General features: G+C 44.6%; 1 protein-coding gene and 1 non-coding gene across 7 annotated transcripts; one reads left to right on the forward strand and one right to left on the reverse strand.

Moving 5' to 3' along the window:
- PGAP4 (post-GPI attachment to proteins GalNAc transferase 4) lies at nt 1-27,082 on the forward strand. 6 transcript variants are annotated; one of them, XR_010729051.1, is made up of 3 exons: nt 2-401; nt 20,075-22,129; nt 22,208-27,082. XR_010729051.1 is itself a non-coding variant. In XM_066256622.1 (2 exons), the coding sequence occupies exon 2, from the start codon at nt 20,152-20,154 to the stop codon at nt 21,361-21,363; it is 1,212 nt and encodes a 403-aa protein (XP_066112719.1). In that variant the 5' UTR covers nt 1-288; nt 20,075-20,151; the 3' UTR covers nt 21,364-27,082. The 6 variants fall into 6 exon arrangements, 4 of the variants coding, with proteins under 4 accessions (XP_066112719.1, XP_066112717.1, XP_066112718.1 ...); XR_010729052.1 differs by having other exon boundaries at nt 20,075-21,747; XM_066256622.1 differs by having other exon boundaries at nt 1-288; nt 20,075-27,082.
- LOC136327392 (U6 spliceosomal RNA) lies at nt 2,859-2,962 on the reverse strand. The gene has a single exon (XR_010729616.1). It is a non-coding gene; the product is annotated as a U6 spliceosomal RNA (small nuclear RNA).

A 27,082-nucleotide genomic window follows, 5' to 3' on the forward strand; every position in this document is an offset into this window, starting at 1 on the left:
TGCCCTGAGCCTGCTTTTCCCTCTCTGCCCATCAGTTGGCGCCTTTTGCCGTCCTTTTTTCCAAGCTGGTTTTGGGGGTTACGGTCCCTCCGCAGCTCGCAGGTCACATGGAGCTGCGCGGCGCGGGAGGAGGTGAGGCTTCCGTACGACCTCAAACCGCGCTGTGCCAGCTCCTCCCGGGCTTCAGGGTCCGGCAATTGCTCCTCCCTGGGATTAAGCCAGCCAGACTAGGCGACACCAGAGGCGGCCCTCCGCGCGCGCAGGAAAGGAGCTGACCGCCCCCACCGGGTAGGTTTCTGCTGCGCACGATCTTCCCAGCCCCTCTGGCATCACGACCAGAGCGCCCACCCGGGGAGACACCAGCTCGAGGGACGGGATCGGAGGTGGCTGCAGCTGGCACGGTGAGCAGCTGCGGGGGCTGACGCAGCCAGGGAGGGCCTGAGGCTCTGGTCTTGCGCTCTGGGTAGGCGGGTTTTGCTGTGGCCCGGCCCGTGGCTCGGCCGCTTCCTTCCAGAAGATCGCGGGGAACCCAGAGGGCGCCCCCGTCGCGTCCGAGGCCGGCGTCCGCGCAGGGATGAATGACTGTCACCGGGAGGGCGCCTCCCCAACCCTTCGCCCGCTTTGGCTGCGCTGCCAGGCCGACTGGAAGGCGCCAGCCGGGCGTGTGCGAGTCCAGGTAAGACCCCCGCCCTCCTCAGCCTGGCGGGGCCGAGCAGCCTAAGGGTAGATCGACTAATGGCCGCCGCACCGCCAGCCCTCGGGCCGGCTGGACGCACATCGAACGCTCTGCCGCGGTGATGGGTGTCTGCTGGCGACCTCGCAGCCCCGGGGCCGAGAAGGACAGCGGGGCAAGGGAAGGCGTCCCTCCCAGGTCCCGGAAAGACAGCTGAAGGAAGCCAGCGCGGCGATCAAGACTGGCCTATGGGTAGGGAAACTGAGGCCCAAGCGCGTCAGGGACTGCCCAAGGTCAGCGGGAGGCGCTAGATCCGGGAGTCTGGTCTTCCACTCCCATTATTTTCCCACGAGGGGATAGTTAGAACCACGCCGGCTTGGCTCGCCCTCTTCCTGGCCTTGCGTTCGGGGGGGGGGGGGCGAGACCTCCTGCAGGGTGGGTGTGACCCTGGGCATCCCGGGCTAGTCCCTAGCTCTCCGCGGGGGTTCGCAAGGCTGCTCCAGTGATCTCACTATGCAGACCATTAACAAAACCCAGAGGTGTGTGTGCATGCTTGTATTTCCGCAGGACAGTTCAACCTGTCAGGGGCAATAGCTTTTTTTAGGGGTGCGTTTCTGGTTAGAGCGTGGTACAGAAGAACAGAGGTTGCTGGTTCGATCCCCTTGGGCACATACAGGAACCGATGGATGTTCCTGTCTCGCTTCCTCTCTCTAAAATCAATAAAATGAAAAAAAATATATATATATTATAAAACATTCAGGAAACAGGAAAATATAATGGAGGAAATAAACTTAAAACTAAATCTTTTAGATTGTTGAGGTTTTTCTAGATATCTTATCATTTTCTCTGCATACACACAGTTAAACAGTAACATGGACAAATTAGTTTGCCTGTCTGATTGCCCAGTGGAAATCAGCATCTTTTCCAATGTGTTTAGGCCTTTTGCATTTGTGTGGGTGAATTGAATGTTAATTATATTGATCCCTTTTACGTTGAGTGTCTGTTCCTGATTTTTAAGCACTCTTACATATTACACATTAAAGTAGTAATTCCTTACCAGTTTCCTTTAAAGTTTTTGTCAGGTTTTCATCTTTGACCTTACACAAGTTAAATATTTTTTATTTAATCAGCTGTTTCTCTTCTTTTTAAAATTATTTTATTGAATATATTGGCATGACATTAGTTAATAAAATTATATAGCCCTGGCTGGTTCGCTCAGAGGTAGAGCATCAGTGGATGTGCCGATATTCCAGGTTCGATTCCTGGTCAGGGCACACAGGAAAAGTGACCATCTGCTTCTCCACATCTCCCCTTTCCCCTTTTCTCTCTCTCTCTCTCTTTCCCTCCTGTAGCCATGGCTCATTGGTTTGAGCACATTGGCCCCAGGCACTGAGGATGGCTCCCTAGAGCCTCTGCCTTAGGTGCTAATAATATTTCGGTTCTGAGCCTGGCCCCAGATGGGCAGAGCATAGGCCCCAGAAGGGGTTTAGGGGTGGATCCCCGTCAGGATGCAAATGGGAGTCTGTTTCTCTATCTCCCCACCTCTTACTTGGAAAAGAAGAAAAATAAAAATTCTACAGGCTTCAGGTGCACAATTCTACAGTACATTACCTGTACATTGCGTTGTGTGTTCACCACCCCGAGGTCTGTCTCCCTCCATCACCATCTATCCCCCTGTATTACTCTTTTTCTTTATGGTTTGTGCTTGAGAGACCTTAATGAAAAAGGCCTTTTCTAACCCAGGTTTATATCAATGTTCTCCTGTTTTTCTTCAGGTATTTGAAAGCTTTTGTTTAAAAAGTTTAATGTGGGATTTATTCCAGGTTGAGTTGTTAAGTAGGGAGCTTATTTTTTCTGAATGGTTAGCCAGATGCAAAGCTATTACGCCTATTTTTTACCACTACTTTTTCCTTTACCAATTATGATAGGTTAAGTTATTATGTATTTGTGTCTGTTTGTGGATTTTTGCATCTGCTTCAGTATATTTTGGTGCCAGTGCAGCAAACTTTAATTACTGAAGGTTTATAATAAGTTTAATGTCTGGTTTCCTATTACCCAGTATCATTATTTTCCCTGGGTTTTAAAAATTCAATTTTATTAAGTATAGTTTACATGCAATAAAATGCACAATTTAAATGTATATTTTGATGAATTTTTGTCAAATGTAAGCCACCATCATAATAATAAAATTATGGAGTATGCTACATTAACTTAATGTCATCGTTACACAGGGGCCATATTAATTTTACATATAACTTTGCAATTTTAGTATATGTGCTACCAAAGCAAGCATTTCCTAGCAGTTTTTATTAGTACTAACTCCAGATGATTTTTAGAATACTCTGGTTAAGAGAACTATCCTTGCCCTGCTCTATCAAAACAAAGAAAAGCATGTTTGGATTTCTGCTGCATTTTTTACAACCAGGATCCTGAGGGAAGAGGCCTTGAGTGTCATGTCACCGTCCCAGTGTCCGACACAGGACTCAGTATTTCTTGAACGTTTAATAATGATCATAAAAATAGGATATGCTTTTTGCATAAGTATAGATAGCAAAACAGGAAACCTCTACACCTTCATCTCTCCTTCACTAAATTATACTCCACATTAAAAATTAAATGATCAGGCCCTAGCCGGGTAGCTCAGCTGGTTAGAGCATTGTCCCAACATGCCAAGGTTGTGGGTTCCATCCCCAGTCAGGACACATACAAGAATCAACCAATGATGATGTGAATAAGTGGAATAACAAATTGATGTTTCTCTCTCTCCCTTCTTCTCTCTTTAAAAATAAAAACAAAATTGTCATACTATGTACATTTTTCTGGTTTGCGTGACATAGTTTGCATTTTCCCTGGGGGAACACAAACATTCAGTCCACAGCAGAGACCTAGCTAAGACTCTTTTGTCAGTATATTTTAAAAACCCTTCTTTTTTTTTTTTTTTTTTTTTTTTTTTTTTGTAGCAGGAAAGAGAGACAGACAAGGAAGGAAGAGAAATGAGAAGCATCAACTCGAAGTTGCGTCACTTTAGTTGTTCATTGATTGCTTCTCATATGTGCCAGGGGCTCAAGCCAAATCAGTGACTGTGAGCTCAGGCCAGCAACCTTGGGCTTCAAGCCAGCAAGCAACCCTGGACTCAAACCAGTGACATGTTCGCACGCTCCAACTGGTGACTCCATGCTCAACCATGCTCAAGCCAGTTACCTTGGGTTTTTTTGTTGTTGTTGTTTTAATTCATTTTAGAGAGGAGAGAGAAAGGGAGAGAGAGAGAGACAGAGAGAGAGGAGAGAGAGACAGAGAGAGAAGGTGGGGAGGAGCTGGAAGCATCAACTCCCATATGTGCCTTGATCAGGCAAGCCCAGGGTTTCGTACCGGCGTCCTCAGCATTTCCAGGTTGACGCTTTATCCACTGCACCACCACAGGTCAGCTGACCTTGGGGTTTTGAACCTGGGACCTCAGTGTTCCAGGTTGATGCTCTATTCACCGCGCCACTACTGGTCAGGCAGAAACCTTTTTATTTCTTTTTAGTGCCCCCATATCATCACCTTGTGTAATTACAGACATCCCCTTGGTTTTCAACTCATTTGCTGCAGGAAGCACACTAATGTGCCACAATAATTTTTTTTTTTTTTACAGGGACAGAGAGAGAGAGTCAGAGAAAGCAATAGATAGGGACAGACAGACAGGAACGGAGAGATGAGAAGCATCAATCATCAGTTTTTCGTTGCGACACCTTAGTTGTTCATCGACTGCTTTCTCATATGTGCCTTGACCGCGGGCCTTCAGCAGACCAAGTAACCTCTTGCTCGAGCCATCGACCTTGGGTCCAAGCTGGTGAGCTTTTTGCTCAAGCCAGATGAGCCCGCGCTCAAGCTGGTGACCTCGGGGTCTCGAACCTGGGTCCGCATCCCAGTCTGACGCTCTATCCACTGCGCCACTGCCTGGTCAGGCGCCACAAGAATTTTTAAAGCATGCAATACCTGAATATTTAGTCAGGGGCACTGACAGTTTGTCAAATTAAAAAGTGATAGCAGCCAACACAATAGCTGTCCAGTATGAATGAATCAATATTATACTTTTTTTTATCAGATCGGCAAAAAATACATTTTTTGGTGTGCTGCAGAATTTTAGTAATTAATTTATATGTGCTATGGGATGAAACAGATTGAAAGTCTCTGATCGAAACATGTTTCCTGTTGGCAGGCATTTTCTTGCCCTGCCGTTTGTCCTTCTGTCTTCCTCTCCTTTCTTTGTTGCCCCTCCCCCCTTTCTCTCTCTTCATTATTATGATAAGCAAAAGTGCCCTGAACATCCCTTGTCCATCTTTGGTAGCATGTGTTTGCATTTGCTGGATTGCTACAAGTAAAATTTCTATGTCCAAGGGGATGTGTGTATAACATTTTTATAGATAACCATACATACCACTTCCCCTCCAAAGGTTGTACCAGTTTGTATGAAACGTGCCCATTTGTTGAACTGGGCTACTTCCTCTTGACGTGAATTGACCTTATGTTTAATATAGAGATGAATTTTGAGAAAAAGACCGCTATCTCCTCTTTCTTTAGTGAGTCTTTCCGGCTGGGAAAATGTTATTTTTCTCCAATTATTAAAGACTTCTTAAATGATCTTATAGCACGTGTGCATGTCTGCATATTTCTTAAATTTGTTTCTATGTATTTTAGTTGTTTTTTTCTCCTATTTTGTCTGGTATCTTTTATCCCATTAATTAATTTGGTGATTGATTAGATGGAACCGATTAGTGTATATAACATATATTACTTTTACAGGTTCTGTTACTGCTCACATTCTGAAAGTCTGTTACCATTTGTAGTGTTTTCTCAGGTTCCAAATCAGTGCCAAGATATTGTATATTGGTTGAGAATATGGGTTCTAGAATCAGTCTGCCTGGGTGCAAGTTTTCCCACCCACTTAAAAAGCTTTGTTAACCTTGGGTACAAGTTAACTAGGGTACTTATTATAGGCTTCCTTTTGTTTTTTCTTTTTTTTTTAAATATGGTTAACATGTATCTTTATTTTCCCTGTCTCTTTTTTTTGTTCTTGTGGTTGTTTTTTATTTTTATTTTTTCTGACAGAGACAGTCACAGAGAGGGATAAATAGGGACAGACAGACATGAAGAGAGAGAAAGATGAGAAGCATCAGTTCTTTGTTGCGGCAGGCACCTTAGTTGTTCATTGATTGCTTTCTCATATGTACCTTGACCGGGGGGGCTACAGCAGACCAAGTGACCCCTTGCTCGAGCCAGCAACTTTGAACTCAAGCTGGTGAGTCTTGCTCAAACCCGGTGAGCCTGTGCTCAAGCTGGCGACCTCGGAGGTTTCGAACCTGCGTCCTCTGCATCCCAGTTCGATGCTCTATCCACTGCGTCACCACCTGGTCAGGCTTATAGGCTTCTTATGAGGATTGATGAGATGCTTAGGACCGTGCCTGGCATGTAAGAAATGCTTAGCAAACATTTACAAATGAGTTGATCTCTGCCCATTATGTGACCAGCACTTTGATATTCCCAATTTCATAGTTGAAGAATCAAAACCAAAGAGGTCAAATGACTTTGACTATGGTCATGTACCCCGAGCCTCTTCTGTGTGTAGAGAGTACTGTGCTGGATCTGTGAGGGATACCAAAGATAAATCAGACTGAATCTACTAACAAGGGATTTATAAGTTCCTTGGGGCATAAGTCAGGGGCCATGAATAAAACCATGGAAGGCAGCAAGCATCATGGGGAAAATATGGGCTTTGAAATTTTCCCTGTGTTTGAATTTCCTGCTTGCAACTTGGTAGTATTTATTTTTTCTTCATCTAAATGGGATTAGTTCCATTGCTATTTGAGAGTTGCTATTTTGGTTGAAGAAATAAATGTCGAGTCTAGTACAGAACTTGGATATGTAGTTGGAGCTTAATAAGGGGTAGCTATAAATAGATAACAGTCTAAAGTAGTAAGTGACACACGAATGTCCTTGGGGAAAAGTTCATGTAAAGGGCCCCAGCATTTGATAAAAAAAAAAAAAAGGTTATTTCTTTCTACTTGGGGGAGGTCAGGATTGGCTTTTGGAAGAGGTTCCTTTTGAACTGACTCTTGATGGCTGATTGAGCCTGTGGGAGAAGAAATGGGTCTGGAAAGATAGTTGGAACTGGGTTGGGAAGAATCTCGGTGAAGCATTTGGCCTTTATTCTACAGTCATTGGAGAATCATGGAACAGTTCCACAGAGCAAGCGTGCTGTGTTCAGACCTGTGCCACAGAGTGAGTATGGGTGCATACTGATAATAGAAAACATTGCCATCATTTATAGTGTCTTGTTTCTGACAGGGGCTTTCATAGCTGCTGTCTCATTTTGTCTTCACCACACCTCCATAAATGAGGTGTTTCTTAATTTGCTATTTTGCAGAGAGGCAAAATAGTCTCAGAGAGATCAAATGATTTCTTTACACATAATTAGCGAGCGCTGGTGTAACAGGATCGCTTCAGTGCCCGGGGCTGACCCTGCACCTGCAAGTCCGGACCTTTCTTGTGTCAGGCGACTTCCAGGTTCTTGACTTAACCAGGAAAAAAATTAGGACCAAGCTAGAATGAGAGCAAAGGAACTATTTATCAGTTAGAGAAAAAGAAACAGGCCTGGGCTAGGGCGCCATGTGAAAGAAGCGAAAGTAGGCGTCCAGGTAGACACCAGCCAATTCGCGATTGAGCTGCTCACGTGGTCACCAGTTCTCCAGACTTCATTTCCAAGGCTGCAGGGCTGTGTCTAAGTTTTCCAGCGCTGTTTCCTGCAATAAACTGTTTCTCTGTAATCATGCACAGAAGTGGGGGCTTTGGTGAGAGGATGTCGGCTCCTCCTTCCTCACTCCACTTGTTGGGATATTTTCCAGCATCTTTCTACCTGGTCTCATTGGGACCAGAAGAGCTCTTTCCGGAAGTCAGAAGCTTGGTTGGGGGCCTGTTGCAGTCAGCTGGCTGGGTGGAGGTGATGAGGATAACCAGAATGGCAGTGAAGAAGGGCATGACAGTGGGGAGGGGTGAGAGAAGAAAGACCATGGAGGCGGATGACTAGATGGAGTGAGAAGTCAGAACTTACAGGTCTTTTGGACCCAGGTGCCTGGAGAGGAGCCTCGCGGAGGACGGGAGACGTGGGTCCCTCTGGAGTGCTGACCTCCTGATGCTCAGTCTGGCGTTCTGCCTCCCATACTCCTGTCACCCTTTGGCTTAATTTTCAGAAGCTGCACGAAAGTGTGATGATGTTTATTGTCATGCCATTTATTCATCCTAGCCCTGTTTTATGTGAATTTCTTGGTGCTTTGTCCTTTATTACCTTCTCTGACAACTCCATCCTAGACATGGTAACAGGAATAATCTAATGTAGGAACTGTTTGTGTTTCAAAGTGCACTTGCAAGGGATAGACAAGAATTTCGGTCATCACTGTGCCTTAGAATCGGGGCTGTGAAGGTAGGGTTGTTTCCAGGTCACCCCACGGATGCCAGTCAGTAAGCAGCATCGGCGGAGTGTGGGCCTGAGCCGGCACATGAGGGGGACTATGGAATTCCCGGAAAGGCAATCAGAGTGATATTGTAGAGGTAGCCCTCTGTCTGTCCTGCCCTCATGACAGGGCTGGGAGTGGAAACTCCTTTCTTCAAACTACCAACGGAAAATTCTATGTTTTCAGGTCTATTTTCCTAATGCCAGTTATCTTAAAACCAGATCAGTAAAGTGAACTAATTTTTAGGTGGTATTAGACACCACATATCATTTTGTTAACACTTGGTTAAATTCTTTAAGAAGTTTTAAGGCCTGGCCAGGCAGCTCAGTTGGTAAGCGCACTGTCCTGCTATGCCAAAGTTGAGGGTTGGTTCCCCTTTCAGGACACATACAAGAATCAACCAATGAAGGCATACATACATTCATTGTCATAAATTAAACAGCAAATTGACGTCTCTCTCTCTTCCTTCTTTTCACTCTAAAAATAAATAAATTTTAAACAATTTTAAAAAGAAGTTTTAAAAAGCTGACAAGAACATAGTCCTGCATGCCTACATAACTTCATGTAGCTGGAGTTTAGGCTAACCAGTCATCAGATCATAGAATAAAGGATCTGATCCCAGCTCCCATGGCAAATAAAGATTGCATTATTGTTCAAGATATTTGCTGCCTCTCCCTGGAGAGAACTGTATTCTTTCAGGCTTGACCATATGTCTTTTGACAGTCCCTTTCTTGTGGAAGGTTACGTAACTCGACTCTGTTACATTTAAGAGTTGTGGCCTGACCTGTGGTGGCGCAGTGGATAAAGCGTCGACCTGGAAATGCTGAGGTCGCCGGTTCGAAACCCTGGGCTTGCCTGGTCAGGCACATATGGGAGTTGATGCTTCCAGCTCCTCCCCCGTCTCTCCTCTCTCTCTCTCTCTCTCTCTCTCTCTCTCTCTCTCTCTCTCCTCTCTAAAATGAATAAATAAAAGAAAAAAAAATTAAGAGTTGTAATGTGTCTTGCCCTGATCAGTGAAACGTAGGTGGACCTGCTGTGTGTGATTTTTTGAGCGGTAGCTTTGAGACTCAGCTTATGATTTACTATCTTTTTTTTTTCTCCTCTGCCACAAAACCTGCCGTGTTCAAAGCTGAGGCAGTTTCATCTACTTGGGTCCTAGAATGTAGATGACATGGGGCAGAGACATTCGACCCATAATGGACAAGTAATATGAGCCAGAACTAAATCTCAGTTTTCATAAATCCTTAGGACTTTAGGATCATTGCTGTAGGCTGTCCTGACTTATATGGCATATAATGATAGGAGGCCAGGTGCCTTATGAACATTCTAGAAATTTCCCAGACTCTCTGTCCAGATTGCTAGATCTTTTTTTTCTCCCCACTGAGGACTTAGGAAGCATTAGTCTGCTGCTTTCCCTTTCTGTGGAATCTTGTCTTTTCCCTTCCTCTGCTCTGTGGAGGAGTCAGTTTCTCCGCCTCATTGCTTTGGCCAGTGCATAGCGACTGGACATGCTCTGTGACACACTTAAGCAAGGCTATAAATGTACCTGCTTATTTTGATTCTGGGGTAGCTGCCATCCATCAAAAGAGCATGCCCAGGTGGCCATTCTGCAGCTTGACCTGGAATGAGAGGTATGTGGAACCAGCTGATTCTGACCTGCAGTCTGGATCTGAACCCAGCTGAGCCAGAGCTATCCACAGACCAGTGAGCAAGAAATGCACGTTGTTATTGTAGGCTGTGAAGAGCTGGGGCTGATCATCACCCCAGCCAGAGCTGATCAGTGTAGCCAAGGACCATGTGTCCTCAGAACTGAACCCCTCTCCTTTGCTGATCATCAGTGGAACAGCAGGCTCACACCATGTTTTTTAAACAAGATTTCTGAGAGGTTAATGATTTTATTGCCTGGAATTAAAGTTCTTCCTTATAACAGCACTAGGTTCTTTAGTTTCCACCCCAACAAATAATAAACTGTAAGGAAAATCGTCATGCTTGCTTTATAAACATAGCTTTAAGAAAGTCCTCTTCCACCCCTCTACCTGGAACGCACAAGTCTTTTGTGTAGGAATTTTGAAGCCAGCCCCTGCAAGCACAACAGGCTCCTTGGCAAGATCCCGCAAATTAAAGCAGGAGCCAAGGGCCTGGGAGGCTCAGCGCTCTCGGGATCTCTCCAATCATATCTGGTGTAAGGGTGTGCCTGCAGTCAGTCCGTTCTTTCAATAAATACTGTGGACTTTACACTCATGTGACAGGAAGTGCTGGCTGCTGGGTATCCATGGCGATGAAGACAGAAAAGCTCATATTCTGAGGGGGGAGGCCAGCCAAACCAAAGACTAGCAAGGAAACTAACCAACTACTGTTATAAAACTGCTGGGAGGGCAATGATATTTCTGTTAAATATATTAAAATAGAAAATTTATTTTCTGTAAGTAAGGACCCTTAAGTCAAAAGGTGCAAAGAGGTATTTAATAAAATGTTTTTATCTCAGCCCAGTCCCTGCCTAAGCCACCTAGTTCCCCTCCTGGGAGGCAGAGCTGCCAGTCGCATGTATATCCTTCCAAAGACAGCCTGTGTGTGTACAAGCACGTTTATGTCTATTTCCCTCCCTTTCCCTTACACAAATGGTAGCATGCTATATATAGTTTTTTTATGTCTTCTTTAACTGAAGATATGTCTTAAAATTTTTCTGTATCTGTATAATGAGTTTACTTTTTTATTAACTTTTTATTTTTTGGTGAGAACACTTAAGTTCTATGCTCTTAGCAAATTTCAGTTACACACTACAGTATTATCAACTATAGTCATCATGTTACACATTAGGTCCTCAGAGCTTTATTCATCTTATAACTAAAAGTTACAGCTTTTGACCAACTTCTCCCTGCCCCTCCACCTCTCAGCCCCTGGCAGCCACCACTCTACTCTGTTTCTATGAGTTCGACTTTTCTTTCTTTTAAGATTGCACATATAAGTGATTATGTGCAGTATTTGTCTTTCTTTGTCTACCTTATTTCACTTAGCGTAATGCCTTCCAGGTTTATCTATGTTGTCACAAATGGTGGGATTTTTTTCCTTTTTTGAAGACGAATACTATTTCATTGCATATAGTATATGTGTGTTTATCATATACAGTGGTACCTTGATACGTGAATTTAATTCGTTTTATAGCTGAGCTTGTGACTTAATTTGCTCATGTGTCAAATTGAATTTCCCCATTTAAATTAATGGAAATGCAATTAATCTGTTCTACCCCCCAAAACCACACGAATGTTTTGTTTTATATGCTTTCAAATAAGAAAACGTACTTTATAAAAAACAAATATATATATATACACACACACACACACACACACACGCACACGCGCGCGCGCACACACACACACATAATAAGAGAGAATGTAAAGAAATAAGCTGGTTTATGAAGTGTATTTACCTTCAAGGTCAGGGAAGATGCTGGCGGAGGGGGAGGAGACTGGCGGAGGAGGTTTTCATTTCCGCACTATTGCTTAACATAACTTACTCTCTACACACTTAATGCTACATTTAATTGCAAAATTTAACTTACACACTATGTATGATATGTAACTTTATTGCTAAACTTAATTGCTATTTTTTTACTTTGCATAATCATCATCATTTTCTTCACTGACTTTTGGCTTTTTCGCCACACTTTCCTCTCTTTCACTTACAGGCCATTTCAACAAAAACCTTTCCAGGGAAGTTTGTTTCTTCCTCCCTTTCAGAACGTTCCGCAGGCCATCTAGTGGAGGGTGGTGGAAGCTAATGATTCAAATATCCACTTGTGACTTAAAGCAAAAAATCCCACAAGTGACTGCTCATCTCTCAAATTGCTCGTGATTTAAAGTGCTCATGTGTTAAAGTACCACTGCAGTCTTTATCCATTTATCTGCTAATGGACACTTAGGTTGTTTCCATATCTTGCCTATTGTGGATAATGCTGCAGTGAACATGAGAGTACATCAAGATAGTGGTTTTGGTTTTTTTTATATAGATATCCAGAAGTGGGATTATATAGTAGCTTTATTTTTAATTTCTTGAGTAACCTCCATCTATTTCCTTTCTATTTTTCTTTTTTAGGGGTGCAGGGTGAGAGGAAAGGACATAGTAAGGCAGATTCCCACATGTGCTCCAACAGGGATCCACCCAGCAAACCCATCTGGGGCCGATGCTCAAGTACTGAGCTATTTTTAGCACCTGAGGCTGATATGCTCCGAACAGAGCTATCCTCAGCACCTTGGACCATAATCCAAGATATTGAGCCACTGGGTGCAGAATGGGGGGACAGACATAGGGGGAGAAGAAGGGGAGAGAAGCCGATGGTTGCTACTTCTGTGTGCCCTGACCAGGAATCAACCCTGGAATGTCCATATGCCAGGCTGATGCTCTATCCACTGAGCCACCAGCCAGGGCCTCCATACTATTTTCCACTGTGGCTGTAGCAGTTTACATTTCAACAAATAGTGTCTAGGAGTTTCCTTTCTCCACACACATCCCTGCTAGCATTTGTAATGTCTTGTCTCTTTGATAATAGACGTCTTAACAGGTGTGAGGTGACATTTCATTTCATTTTTGATTTGCATTTCTTTGATGATAAGTGATATTGAGCATCTTTTCACATACATGTTGGCCATTTTTATGTGTACATAAAATTTTTTTTTTCAGGTCCTTTAACCATTTTTAAACAATTGGGTTATTTTGTTTTGCTTTTATTATTGAGTGGTATGAAGTCCTTGTATATTTTGGATATTAATTCCTTGTTTAATATATGGTTTACAAATATTTTCTCCCATTCCATAGGCTGACTTTCGTTTTGTTGATGGTTTCCTCTGCTGTGCAGGGTCTTTGTCATTTGATGTAGTCCTACTTGTTTATTTTTGCTTTGTTGCCTGTGCTTTTGGAGTCAAACCCAAAAAATCACTGCCAAGACCAATGTCAAGGAGCTTAACTTCTGTTTTATTTTAGGAGTTATGGTTTCATGTCTTACATCAAAGTCTTTAATCCATCTTGAATTGATTTTTGTGGGTGGTGTAAGATAGGGGTAGTCTCATTCATTTGCACATGTCTATCCAGTTTTCCCAACACCATTTATTGAAGAAACTAGCCTTTCCATGGTATATTTTTGGCTCCTTTGTCATAAATTAATTGACCATATATACAAGAGTTTATTGTTGGAATGTCCAGTTTGTTCCATTGGTCTATGTGTTTTTATGCTGGTACCGTGATTACCATGGCTTTGTAACCCACAGTCAGACAGACCTCTGTATCTATAAGTTCCACATCCATGGTTTCAACCAATCATGGATCAAATATATTTTAAAAAATTCAGAAACTTGATCTTTAAACAACACAACAGTTATTTACATAACATTTAGATTGCATTAGGTAGTATAAATAATCTAGAAATAATTTAAAGTATATGGGAAGATGTGAGTAGGTTGTATGCAAATACTACTTCATTTTATATAAAGGATTTTGGCATCCATAGATTTTGGTATATGTGGAACCAATCCCCTAGACAGTTGAACCATGGGACAACTATAGTTTGAAGTCAAGTGTGATGCCTCCCGCTTTTCCTTCTTGCTCAAGTTAACTTTGGCTCTTCAGGGTCTTTTGTAATTCTGTACAGATTTTAGGACTTTCCCCCACTCTTTCTGTGGAAAATGCCATTGGAATTTTAATAGAGATTACATTAAATAAATCTATAGCTCACTTTGGGTAGTATAGGCATTTCAATAATATTCATTCTCCCAATTCATGAACACAAGGTAGCTATTTATTTGTGTCTTCTTTCATTTCTTTCAACGGTGTCTTATCGTTTTCAGTGTACATATCTTTTACCTTCATGGTTAAATTTATCTTGAGGTGTTTTCTCTTTGATGCTATATAAGTAAGATTTTGTTCTTAATTTCTCTTTCCAACAGTTCCTTGTTAGTGTATAGATATGCGACTGATTTTTGCATGTTGACCTTATATCCTGCAACCTTTACTCAATTCATTTACTGGTTCTAACAGTTTTTTGAGTCATGTACCATTGGCTGTCAGAGCCAGGTGATCCAGGGGCCCTGTCCCTTAGGTGGGACTCCAGATGTGTATACAAGTTCCTTCCAGAGAGATGCTGGTCAACTGGTTTATTTAGCGGAGTGAGCGTGTGGGAGAGGGAGGAGGTAGTGCCCCCTGGCTCCCAGCTCCGGTGAAGATCACAGCCAGCCCCTCCGCACTGAGCCTTGCTGGTGTAGCCTGGGTGAGCGCTCAATTACCCATCAAACTTCTGGTTTCTTTGCTATGATCCTATTAGTCTTGTCGATACAGGCACCATTGGATTTCATAGCTAAGTGTTTTGGGGGCCCGTTCCTCAGGTGGAAGCCTTAAAAGTTGGAGTGCCAGGTATGTGTTCTAAACTCCTCACTCCTCAAGGAGAAGCTGGGAGTTGGGGGTTTTCTCCCAGTTGTGCCAGGGGTGGGGTTTAGAGGGAGAGCACGGCTCAGCCTTTCCTACCTGTTTCAATGTAGGTATGTTCTCATTTGTCCGACATGTAGGAGTCTTTCAGCTACTTTCTGGATTTCTCCCACAGGGAATTTCTTCTTGTGTAACTGTACATTCCACGGGTCCGTGGGAGGAGGGCGATTCAGAAGTCTCTTATGCCTCTGCCTTGGTCTTTCCCCCAAGTCTGCTTGCTTTTCATGGGTACTTGGTATTCCATTCTTCAGATATACCTCAATTTACTTTAGTCACTCTTAACTGACAGTCACTTGGCAATATTTTGCTATTATAAATGATGCTGCAAGTCATTTCTCACATGTGAGAATATATGTCTAAGAAAGAATGTTAGAAATGGAATTGCTGAGTCATTAGTAGTTTTATTTGATATTTCCAAATGAGTTCTACAGAAGTTGTTCCAATATACACTCCCATTAGCAAAAAAAAAATATATATATATATACATATTAAGTAGGTCCTTCTTTTTTATACAGTCCAAGGATAAGCCCTCTAGAAGACTTAGTAAAAGATGAGGAAAAAAAACTATTTCTGTGAAGAGGAAGTGAAGATGGGGCATTAAGAATGTTTCAGAATGAGGCAGTTGTGTAAGCAAAGATCAAGAGATGGGCATGAGCTTAGCGTTGTCAGTGTTATCAAAGAAGATGGGCGTGTCTAGAGCTGCCCTGCTCACTAACCACAGGTGGCTACTGAGCACTTGTAATGTGGCCGGTCTGAACTGCGATGTGTTGTAGGTATAAAATACACACTGGATTTTAAAGACTTAGCATGAAAAAGAATATAAAACCTCATTGAGGCCCTGGCCGGTTGGCTCAGCGGTAGAGCGTCGGCCTAGCGTGCGGAGGACCCGGGTTCGATTCCCGGCCAGGGCACACACATAGGAGAAGCGCCCATTTGCTTCTCCACCCCTCCGCCGCGCCTTCCTCTCTGTCTCTCTCTTCCCCTCCCGCAGCGAGGCTCCATTGGAGCAAAGATGGCCCGGGCGCTGGGGATGGCTCTGTGGCCTCTGCCCCAGGCGCTAGAGTGGCTCTGGTCGCAACATGGCGACACCCAGGAGGGTCGCAACATGGCGACGCCCAGGATGGGCAGAGCATCGCCCCCTGGTGGGCAGAGCGTCGCCCCTGGTGGGTGTGCCGGGTGGATCCCGGTCGGGCGCATGCAGGAGTCTGTCTGACTGTCTCTCCCTGTTTCCAGCTTCAGAAAAATGCAAAACAAAACAAAACAAAACAAAACCTCATTGATAATTTTTTTGACCCTGGCCAGTTGGCCCAGTGGCCTGGTGAGTGGATACTTTGGGTTTGATCCAGGGTCAGGACACTCATGAGAAGTGACTATCTGCTTCTCTTCCCCTCCCTCTCCCCCTTCTCTGTCTCCTCTCCTCCCCTCTCGAAGCCAGTGGCTTGGTTGTCCCAGCATCGGCCTCAGGCCCTGAGAGAGCTCAGCTGATTCCAGCATCAGCCCCAGACAGGTGTTGCTGGGTGGATCCTGGTGGGGGTGCCTGCGGGAGTCTGTCTCTCTACCTCCCTTTTTCTCACTTAGAAAAAATGAATCAATAAAAATAAATTATTTTTTGTATTATTTTCAGATTAAAATCATAGTGCAATGTATTGTATTAAAATACATTGTAATGTATGTCACCTGTTTCTTTTTACTTTTCTGTCGTCGCTACTATAAAAACTTGAATTGCATGTGTGACTTGCAGTATATTTCTCCTGGGCAGTGCTAGTCTAGAGCAAGAAACTATGGGCTATGGGCCAGATTTGACCTACAGCCTGTTTTCATGTGGCTACAGCACTAAAAATAGTTTTTACATTTTTAAAAGAGTTTAAAATAACTCTAAGAAGACTATACAGAGTCTAAACTATAACTGTCTAGCACTTTACAGAAAGACATGATCAACTCTTAGTCTTGAACATACTGAGGAAAGGAGGCAGTGCAGCAAGACGACCGAGAAAGGCAGGGTCCCGATCAGAAAGGGCCTGTGGACCACGACGAGATGTTTGGGTTCTGTTAAGAGAGCAATGGGGAGGTAAGGAAGGGTTTTAAGAAGGAGACTGACACGATCAGATTCATATTTTAAATTAATTCACATACTCCTGAAAATCCCACCCCTGGGACTTATATGGACTAAAGGGTGTCACATTGTTGCTTTACCAAAAACTGTCACTGGAAGAGTGTGTTGAAGGAAGGTAGAGAGCAATTTTACGCCAAACATAAGGCTATTTTGTGATTATAATCTCACTGTCATTTTAGCACTTAGTATGGGCCTTGCATTTTTCAAGCAGCAGGCCTTATCTTGCTGACTTTATTTTGTTCCTTCTGAGTGGGTTCCTCCCCCTTGGGGAGGGAGAACACGGTAAGCCAGAAACCACCTGAATGACTCTGACCCCAAGGCCAACTTAGCAGGCGTGTGAGTCCCCTGGTTTTCACTAGTACTGATATGGAAGAGGCCACACAGTGGGGGGAGGGGGGTGTTGCCACGTGATTCATTAACTCCACTGACCTGTGCAGACCCCAGAAAGAAGCATCCCATCTGCAGTGCTCCAGAGGTTACAAACCAGCAAGCTGGGGCTGTGGACTATTCAAAGCTCTCCCTGCTTGTCTCTCTCTTTAGCTCTGTTCAGATTTCTTACTAATCCTGGGATAGTCTGTCTTACCTCTGGGGTCCCACAGAATAATCTGTTCCTGTTGCTGGAATGAGACTTGTCTCTCTGCTTCCTTGAATTTACTGTGTCATCAACAGTAAGTCTTCATTTATAATTGTTAATAAGTTTTTTACCTTTAAGTGAAACAACCTATAACAAAACCAGTTTTACCACAGACTTAATTGATATAAACAAGAGTTAGCTTCCTACAGCGTCTCATCAACATTAGAACAAAGCGACCTCATTTGAGGACCTGCTGTACTGTGGAGAGGTGTGGCAGTCTACACAATCATAGTGGGCAGGGTAGGCTAACTGCTGTAATAAAAAAGTCCAAAAGTCATTAGTGCCTGAACATAGAAGTTTATGTATAACTCACAACACAGTCTACTCTAGGTTGAGGGGGTGCTGGAGGTGAGCAGTGGGAGGAACCTCTGATCCGTGCAGTCTCTCAAGGACCCAGGCTCCTGGTGTCTGGTGGCTTCACCCTCCTCCAGATCCACCGAGGCTGTTTGTTCAGCTGGTTGATGTAGAAAAAGAAAGTTGAGCAGCACAACTGTTCTCAACCACCTTGGCCCAGAATTCACACCCGTCACTTTGCTTATCATACGTTACTGGTCAGACCTGGTCACACGACTTCACCTGGAAGAAGATAAGCTAGGAAATGTGGTCTTTCTGTTTGCCCAAGAAGGAGAGAGTATGATAGGAGACCACTGGAGACTGCGTCACAACAACCTCATATGGGACTTGGGTAGTTCTTCCTTCCAGATAATTCACAAGCTAGGCTATTTTCTTCCAAATATGTACAAACTGTATGCTTCTGAAATAAGAGGTTTACCTTCTTTTTTGTAGACACCATTTAGTTTTGCATCGACCAGACTGGTGTCATACTGGCTTTGTCCTTTTAATTCTGTTTTGCTTTACTTTGGTTTTGTTTTGTTTTTTTGTCTTTTGTTTTTTGCTGGTGTGAATCTGTTTTCCCAAAGATTATTAGGCCTAAGATATTACTTGAATTTGTACATATGGATGTATTTTTTTTATGTGTGTATTTTTCCCAAGTGAGAAGCTGGGGAGAGACAGACAGACTCCCGCATGCGCCCGACTGGCATGCCCACCAGGGGGTGATGGCATGCCCACCAGGGGGTGATGCTCGGCCCCTCCAGGGCGTTGCTTTGCTGCGGCTGGAGCCATTCTAGTGCCTGAGGCAGAGGCCAGGGAGCCATTCTCAGCGCCCAGGCCAACTTTGCTCCAATGGAGCCTTGGCTGCAGGAGGAGAAGAGAGAGACAGAGAGGAAGGAGAGGGGGAGGGGTGGAGAAGTAGATGGGCGCTTCTCCTGTGTGCCCTGGCTGGGAATCAAACCGGGGACTTCTACATGCCAGGCCAACGCTCTACCACTGAGCCAACTGGCCAGGGCCCCATATGGATGTATTTTAATGACATTTTTGTTATGCATTATTTTGCTTTGTAACATATACATATTTAATTTTCACAGTAACCCTGTGCGATAGGTGTTATTATTCTCTCTGTGTTTGAGGTTAGGGATCCACAATGTGGAGAGTGAAGTGACTTTCTAGCAAGGGAGTGGCCAGGCTGGGATGCAGACCAACATGTGCCTGACCTTGGGCTGGACTCCGAGACCTCGGTCGCTCCACATTGCTTTCTGGAACTGCCTAGGGCAACCGTCTCTTCCTTCTCCATCTCTGCCTACCACAGACATTTCCTTCTCTCCTAAGTGTGGAGCTCTAATTCTCGTGCACAGAGATCCTTTCTCTCACTGGCTCCCATGGTAGTAAAAACATAAAATGAGAGAACAGGGAGGATAAATTAATGAGCAATTTTAAGTATAATTGCATGAGGTTAGAGAAATAAGAGTGGAAGATCTTTTTTGTTTTTTTTGTATTTTTTTGAAGTTGGAAACGGGGAGGCAGTCAGACAGACTCCCTCATGCGCCCGACCGGGATCCACCTGGCATGCCCACCAGGGGGCGATGCTCTGCCCATCTGGGGCATTGCTCTGTTGCAACCAGAGCCATTCTAGCGCCTGGGGCAGAGGCCATAGAGCCATCCTCAGCGCCCGGGCCAACTTTGCTCCAGTGGAGCCTTGGCTGCAGGAAGGGAAGAGAGAGACAGAGAGGAAGGAGAGGAGGAGGGGTAGAGAAGCAGATGGGTGCTTCTCCTGCGTGCCCTGGCCAGGAATTGAACCCGGGACTCCTGCACGCCAGGACGACGCTCTACCACTGAGCCATCCGGCCAGGGCCAAGATTGGAAGATCTTGACAAAGATCTTTCAGGTATCTGTAAATAGGTGAGATTTTTTTGGGGGGGTGTTGTTTAGGATGTGCAGAGTTTTCAGAAATTACACCAACAAGTATTTACAGTAATTTATGTTGGAACTTACTATTTTTTGTGTGCCAAGCCTTGCTTTTTTGCATGTGTTTTAAGAACCCGTGTCCAGGTAGCTGCTGAATTGACATAATGAACTTAGCGTACCTGGTGTTTTCTGGCACGTTGTAAACCTAACTAAGCATCTGTAGTAGTGGAGACTCGGCTGGATGTGCCAAGGTCTCGTTACTCACAGAAATATAAAAGAATCCAAGAGGTCATGAACAGATACAACCAAAGAATACAGTATACTGGAGAGATTGCTAAGTCTCTAGTAACTACCCAGCCTAGATTTGGAATTTCTAGTTTGATATGTGCTGAATTTTAGCCCTGGATTTTTAAAAGCCCTTAACCAGTCTCTCCTTCCTCTTTCTTTAGGTCTGACTTGCACTGATTTGGGCCGAGGGTCCAGGATGGTTTGTTCTTGGGACCAGACCTGACCGGAAGTGGGCCTCATGAGCCCATCAGCCTCTCCCGCTGCCATGCTCCTCCGGAGGCTGAGGCGGCTCTCCTGGGGCAGCACCGCCGTCCAGCTCTTCATCTTAACCGTGGTGACATTTGGCCTGCTGGCTCCCCTGGCCTGTCACCGGCTTCTACACTCTTACTTCTACCTTCGCCATTGGCATCTGAACCAGATGAGCCAAGATTACCTGCAGCAAAGCTTGAAAGAGGGTGAAGCTGCCCTCCACTACTTTGAGGAGCTGCCCTCCGCCAACGGCTCAGTGCCCATCGTCTGGCAGGCCAGCCCCCGGCCCTGGCTGGTCATCACCATCATCACTGTGGACAGGCAGCCCGGCTTCCACTATGTGCTGCAGGTGGTGTCCCAGTTCCACCGGCTTCTTCAACAGTGCGGCTCCCAGTGCGAAGGGCACCAGCTCTTCCTGTGCAACGTGGAGCGCAGCGTGAGCCATCTGGACGCCAAGCTGCTGTCCAAGTACGTCCCTGTGGCCAACCGCTACGAGGGTACTGAGGACGATTATGGCGATGACCCTTCGACCAACTCGTTTGAGAAAGAGAAGCAGGACTATGTCTATTGCCTGGAGTCCTCTCTGCAGACCTACAACCCAGACTACGTCCTGATGGTGGAAGACGACGCCATTCCTGAAGAGCAGATCTTCCCCGTCTTGGAGCACCTCCTGCGGGCTCGCCTGTCCGAGCCGCACCTCAGAGATGCCCTGTATCTAAAGCTTTATCATCCCGAGAGGCTCCAGCACTACATCAACCCAGAGCCCATGCGGATCCTGGAGTGGGTCGGGGTGGGCATGCTGCTGGGGCCCTTACTGACCTGGATGTACATGCGCTTCGCCAGCCGCCCGGGGTTCAGCTGGCCGGTCATGCTCTTCTTCTCCCTGTACAGCATGGGGCTGGTGGAGCTGGTGGGCCGGCACTACTTCCTGGAGCTGCGGCGGCTCAGCCCGGCCCTCTACAGCGTGGTCCCTGCCTCGCAGTGCTGCACCCCGGCCATGCTCTTCCCCGCCCCCGCGGCCCGCCGGACCCTCACCTACCTGTCCCAGGTGTACTGCCACCAGGGCTTCGGCAAGGACATGGCGCTGTACTCCCTGCTGAGGGCCAAGGGGGAGCGGGCCTATGTGGTGGAACCCAACCTCGTGAAACACATCGGGCTCTTCTCCAGCCTCCGGTACAACTTTCACCCCAGTCTGCTCTAGCGGGCCAAGATAATGCCGTGCGGAAACTGGCCGCTTCTTGGAGATTCCAATATTGAACTCTTTATTTAGACAACGGTCACTTACAGATATTTCATTGTTTAATGTGGCTGGGGTTCTAGGCACTGGGACAGCAGAGGAACAGACCAGTCAAGAACGTTGGCAGGAGCTGCAACTGGCCACAGATCCGGACCTCTGAGGCCCTCTGTCCCTCCACACAGCCACGCTGTTTCCTGCCGTCTGACCAACCAAGGAGGGGCATGTAAATACCAGTTCTGTTCTCAAGTTGTTTGCAGCTCTGCTTTGTGACAGAGGCTGTGACTGCCAAAAATATTGTGCACAGTGATAAGACTATTTAAGGATTCTAAGGGTAGAATTTGGTGAAAGGTGAGATCCTTTTGAATCGATTTCTTTCTCATTGAGCATGAAAAAGTGTGTGTTTAGAATATATGTCTACAGAGGCAGGACCATGTTGGTAGAGTCCACCTATTTCCTTGACTTGCTGCACTTAAAGCTGAGAAAAGCCTCACAGCGCCTGCCAGCTTGGGGGCAGGTGACCTGGCTCTGTCACCTGCCTGTTCCTTCTCTGCACTGTAGTGCACTGATAATCAGTATTGTTCGTGAGAACTTAAGGGAACAGCAAAATCTGAAGGCACCTTATGGATCCTCAAAGTCAGATTGCTTATGTTTATTAGTGATTTAATATGGACGGTTTTTTGTCATATTCTGAGCGTTTGAAAACTGGATGTTGCGGAATGATAGAGAATAGGTGAGCTCCTTACTAACTGCGTTTCCCTTTCCCCGCCTTTTCTGGCTAACCAGTCACCCTCATTTCTTTTTCTTCTAGGTAGCATGCTGTTATAGAAGGGAAAAAAAAACACATGGACTGTGAAGTCAGAAGACCTGAATTTTTATTTCAGACCTCTCTCATGGCCTAGTGGTGTGGCCTAAGCACTCTGAGTCTCAGTTTCTTCACTTATAAAATGGGTACAGTGGTACTTACCTTTTATAGTTTCCTTGCCTGACCAGGCAGTGGCGCAGTGGATAGAGCATTGCCCTGGGAAGTAGAGGACCCAGGTTCAAACCCTTGAGGTTGCTGGCTTAAGCATGGGCTCACCGGCTTGAGTGTGGGGTCACTGGCTTTAGTTTGGGATCCTAGACATGATCCCAAAAGAACTTTTAGTTCTTTTCTGTCCTGTAATAAGTATATACAACTCAAGTGTATTTGGGTAAAATATGAAAGTATTAATGATATTACTTAGAGTGGGAGATCGGACCCGGAGCTGACACCTGTGGAGCAGCCGATCCAGACCAACCGCTGCCAGAGTCAAGGCTGACTTGTCATGTGACTTCTGAAGGGTGGGCAGCTTCCTCCGGCAGCACCTCCAACCAAGGCCAAAATAATTTTTCATTGAAACTAGAAGTGTTCTGAGACTCCTCTTGTCCTTATTCCAAGACTAAAAAGTACTTTTCTCCAAATTACAAATAAATGGCCTTTGGCAATACTTATCAGACCAGCGGACAAGCTCCTTCGGGAGAATGGATGACGTTATTAGAGTTCAAGCAATTGTCCGGTGTGATTCAGTGCCACGTCTCCTGTATGCTTTTAACTTTCTACAGCAAGCTTCCCTTTGGGGATCCACTCAAGAACACGAGGGAGCATACGGGGTGGGGTAGGCTCAGCACCACACTTTTCAGATGAACAAACTGAGACCCGAGATGTTAAACAGCTGCTCCAGGTTCACCCAGCCCAACAGGACTGAAACATAGCTCTTCTGACTTCCAGCCCCTGCACTTTTTTCTTAACCGTATTCATCTTATAAATATTTATGAAGTCAAATTCTCTTGTGAAATCTGATTGTAACCTGGACTGATAATATCTCTGTAAACTAAGAGGGTAGAAATGCATTGTCATTCGGGTCTTGGGGAATGAACAGTAGCAGTGTGTGTGGTGTGGTTACAGTCCACAGTGATCAGAGCTACTGGACGACTTTGTAAGATGTTCAGATCTCACACTGTCATTCCTCCTGTTCCACCCTCGTGTTTGAGAACAGAACCACCCTCAACTTGGACCTCATTAGAGTTTGTTGCATTAATGATCGGATCGCCTCATGAAAAGTTTTTGTCTCATGACAGGAGAGCCACATTTCAGCTAGCCAGTCTCAAGACAGGGAATCATTGCTGGTTTACATTTCTGCTTTTTTCTTTCTAACTTACTTGTCTACTGCATACGTACAGCCCTTCCCTTGACTCCTTACTTCTGGATGGGCAAGGCCATCTTTGCCTTGTCTAATTTCTCTACCTAGACACCAAGACATTTTCTCCCATTGATCTTACCTAGAGTGAGCCATCCTTGGACTTTTTTTTCAGCTCAGTGCTGCCCTTTTATCTCTACACACTTCTAGGTCATCCTCCCTTTTATCCCTCATTTCTAGAGTACAATTTTTGTATATTGCCCTTGATTGGGACAGCTGACAGCTTCCCACCAGAGCTGAAGTCTTGTTTAATCCTAAGGAAGGGGACCAGAGGAGAACTCAAGTCTTTTTCTCATGTCACGGGGCATCGGTTACTATGTGAGTGAATGTCTCTAACAGCCCTGCTCACCTTTCAGAGTTTAAATTATAGTCAGGCTTAAGAAGTTCTCAACTGTGACCGAGTGTATTTGCGTAGACATATCAGTTAAATAAAAGCACCCATTCCACTGAGGTATCCTGAGAACACTTGTTATTATCTTTTATTTTTTGTAAGATGGATTTTTTTGGATGTGGCACACATAGTATCAAACACATGCACACATGCACACTGTGGAGTCCCAAAGAACTATTCAAAAATATGGGGTGTTTGCTTAAAAATTCGTAACTGAATTTCTTAAATGGAAACCTTTGACTTGTGCATTTATTTTTATTGCTGTTTAAAGAAAATAGTGGTGAGACTGCAACAGTGTAACTGGAGAATGCAAGTAGGACTTACATAATGACAGGGTTAATCTAATTTACCTTGGGTGCACTTCTCATTTGGGAGAACGTATTTAATTGGTAACTTAATTTGGGTGGAGAGGCATTCTAATTGGAGTTGATTACTGTGGGATTTATAGATACACTAAGATGCATTGTGAGTTGCAATAACACATGCTGTAAAATTGGGTAATTTTAAGTCGCATGAACAGTTTGGATATTTTTATCCCGGCTACAGTGAATTTGCCGAGAAATGCTCATTAACTGGCACTGGTTTTTGGTGTGGTTTTTTTTTTTTTTCAGGTTGGACTTTATGTAGAAAACCCTTGGGGCTGTGTCATAGAAGGTTGGAAATTGAATAGTGCTAATGGCAAGGGAAGTACTCAGTATATTAAAGCTCTGTGGAGGGGCTGTGGCTGGCATGTCACCCTGGCACTTGGATGTTTCACAAGAATGTGAGTCATCACTCTGTGCTGAATGGGGACTTCTGGCTTAGAATGGAACAAATTATTTTGACCTTTTCCCTAGTGACTTACACAGAAACATGAATAAAGGAACAGATTTTTAAAAAAGCATCTATGTTCACCATTTGGCAGTAAAAACAGGTAAAAATCCAAAGGCAAATGATGAATTTATCCAAAAATTAAAAAAGAACAGGTGACATAAGAATGTAGGAATGAGGCAGGTTTAGTAGGTCAGAGAGATGGGAGAAGGGGACAATGAGTAGGGTGAAGCAGAGGGTCTCAATTTGTCACCTGTTCTGGTGTGTCCCTAACTCCCTTAGATAATAAATCCTTTATGTGTGTTCAACTGTCATGAAATCTTTATAGACCAGTCTGTGGAGAATGCAGTGGAACTAAACAGTGGATTGTCTGTTTAAGATGAGTAATTATTGCTTTGCTAGGGCCTGGCTTCGTCGTGCCTTTAGGATAAAACTCAAACCCCCTACAGGACCTCCCGGCCAGGTGTGGTCTGGCCCCTGCAAGCTGTGACTTTGTCTTACCATTTCCCTCATTGTTCTCCAAGCTCTAACCGCCCGGGGCTCTCTTTCAGTTCTCTGTACTTGCCTCACTGGTTCTTCCTATGAGGCCTTTCTCTGTCTAAAATGCTTTTTATTTGATGGAATCTTGCCTATAATTCAGGTCTGACCTCAATTTAAAATCCTCCTCTTCCCTCAACAGACTTTCTTTCCATCCTATCTAAAGCAGTCTTCCCCCCTTTTTACCCCCAAGTCCATCTTTCACATCACATCGCCTGGTTCGATTTTCTTCAGAGCTCTTGTCAGACATGAAATTCCCTTATTTATTATTTTAGGGTTTCCCCCCTCCATCTCCTGCCACAGAATATAAGGTCCACAGTATTAGGGGTCTCCTATGTTTCATTTCATTCATCCCCAAATCCTAGAGCAATACCTAATGCATAGTAGGACATGAATGAGAAGAGAGAAAGAGAAGGGATTTATAGTTGAACTGTTAGGTTCCTTGCGCTCTGGGTGTTCTATTCAAGAACAAGACTTGGCTGTCCGGTAGTTTTATTTACTGGGAGCAAGCAGAGGAGATTGGATGCATATAAAAAAAGCTCTGCCTTCTTGAAGGGAGCTTAGCCATTGCTTTTACACACTGTTTGGTCAATTACAGTACATGTTGATTTCTTCTTTGTAGTTGGCTACTTTCATTTGTTGAGCTCCTAGGGTGGGGGAGGAAGCAGAGGGAAGGTAGAGAGAAAAAGAGAAAGACACATCAAATCATAGTTCCACTTAGTTGTTCCATTTTCAGTTGTGAACTCATTGATTGCTTCTTGTATGTGCCATGACTGGGGATTGAACCCACAACCTTGGTGCACTAGGATGATGCTCTACCCACTGAGCACCCCAGCCAGGGTCATGGATGATATGGCTTAAACCTGACCATGTAGTTCTGGGTGCTAGTGGTGGACTTCGGCAAAACACTATAAGATTGAACACAAATCAAGAATAGAGAGGTAAAGGTTCCCAGAAACTGGATAAGAGGGAAACTCTTTAAGGACCATTTTCTTGTTATATAACTTTGGGTTTCTGTGATGTTTTGTTAGTGTATCTTTGTTTAAATGTAAACAAGTAAGTCCAAAACTCACACACTGGCAACCTGTTAGACAAAATATATACCCCACCCCTATTTGTTCTCTGGGGAACTGCCCAAACACAGTTGCACGGAAGAAATCTACACAGACTGGTTACTTGTGTTTCAAAAGTATGGGCTGCTGAATGTACGTACATGCAACCATGGTCTCAGGTCCCCGGGTCACGGCAATGCCAGAGAACTGAGCAAGTTATGGTGGGAAGTCACATCCTGAGGCCTATTTATTAATCTCTACTTTGACAAGCTATGTCCGTTGCTTTTGTGCATCTGGAACAACATATGTATACTTAAAATGTCAAAGTAGTCTCTTCTCCAGAATCTGGTGCAGGGGAGACAACTCCAACATTCCTCATTGTTATCTTTCACCTGTACACCTTTGTAAAGTATATGTGTGGAATGTTAACTGTCCTGCACCCACCAGTGTAAAAGAAGTATATATCTCTCTGCTTTACTTTTCATCCATTCCTAAAGCTTCCCTCTCCTTAATCTCCTGCCGATGGATTCATGTACTCTTTCTTATGCCTCCCCCTTTGATTCTAATGTGTAAAATCCACTGCAGAACTGCTGTTCTCCGGAGCACTGTCTCCCTTGAGATTTTGCTTCTGGGACGAGCCCCCAAACGCTTAGCTCATAATAAAGTCTTTAAACCTT

The sequence above is a fragment of the Saccopteryx bilineata genome, chromosome 2, assembly GCF_036850765.1.
Source record: "Saccopteryx bilineata isolate mSacBil1 chromosome 2, mSacBil1_pri_phased_curated, whole genome shotgun sequence".
Classification (NCBI taxonomy): domain Eukaryota; kingdom Metazoa; phylum Chordata; class Mammalia; order Chiroptera; family Emballonuridae; genus Saccopteryx; species Saccopteryx bilineata.

Excerpts from the sequence above, each read along its gene's own strand:
- PGAP4 (XM_066256622.1), top strand. The coding sequence starts at position 20,152 with ATGAGCCCATCAGCCTCTCCCGCTGCCATGCTCCTCCGGAGGCTGAGG.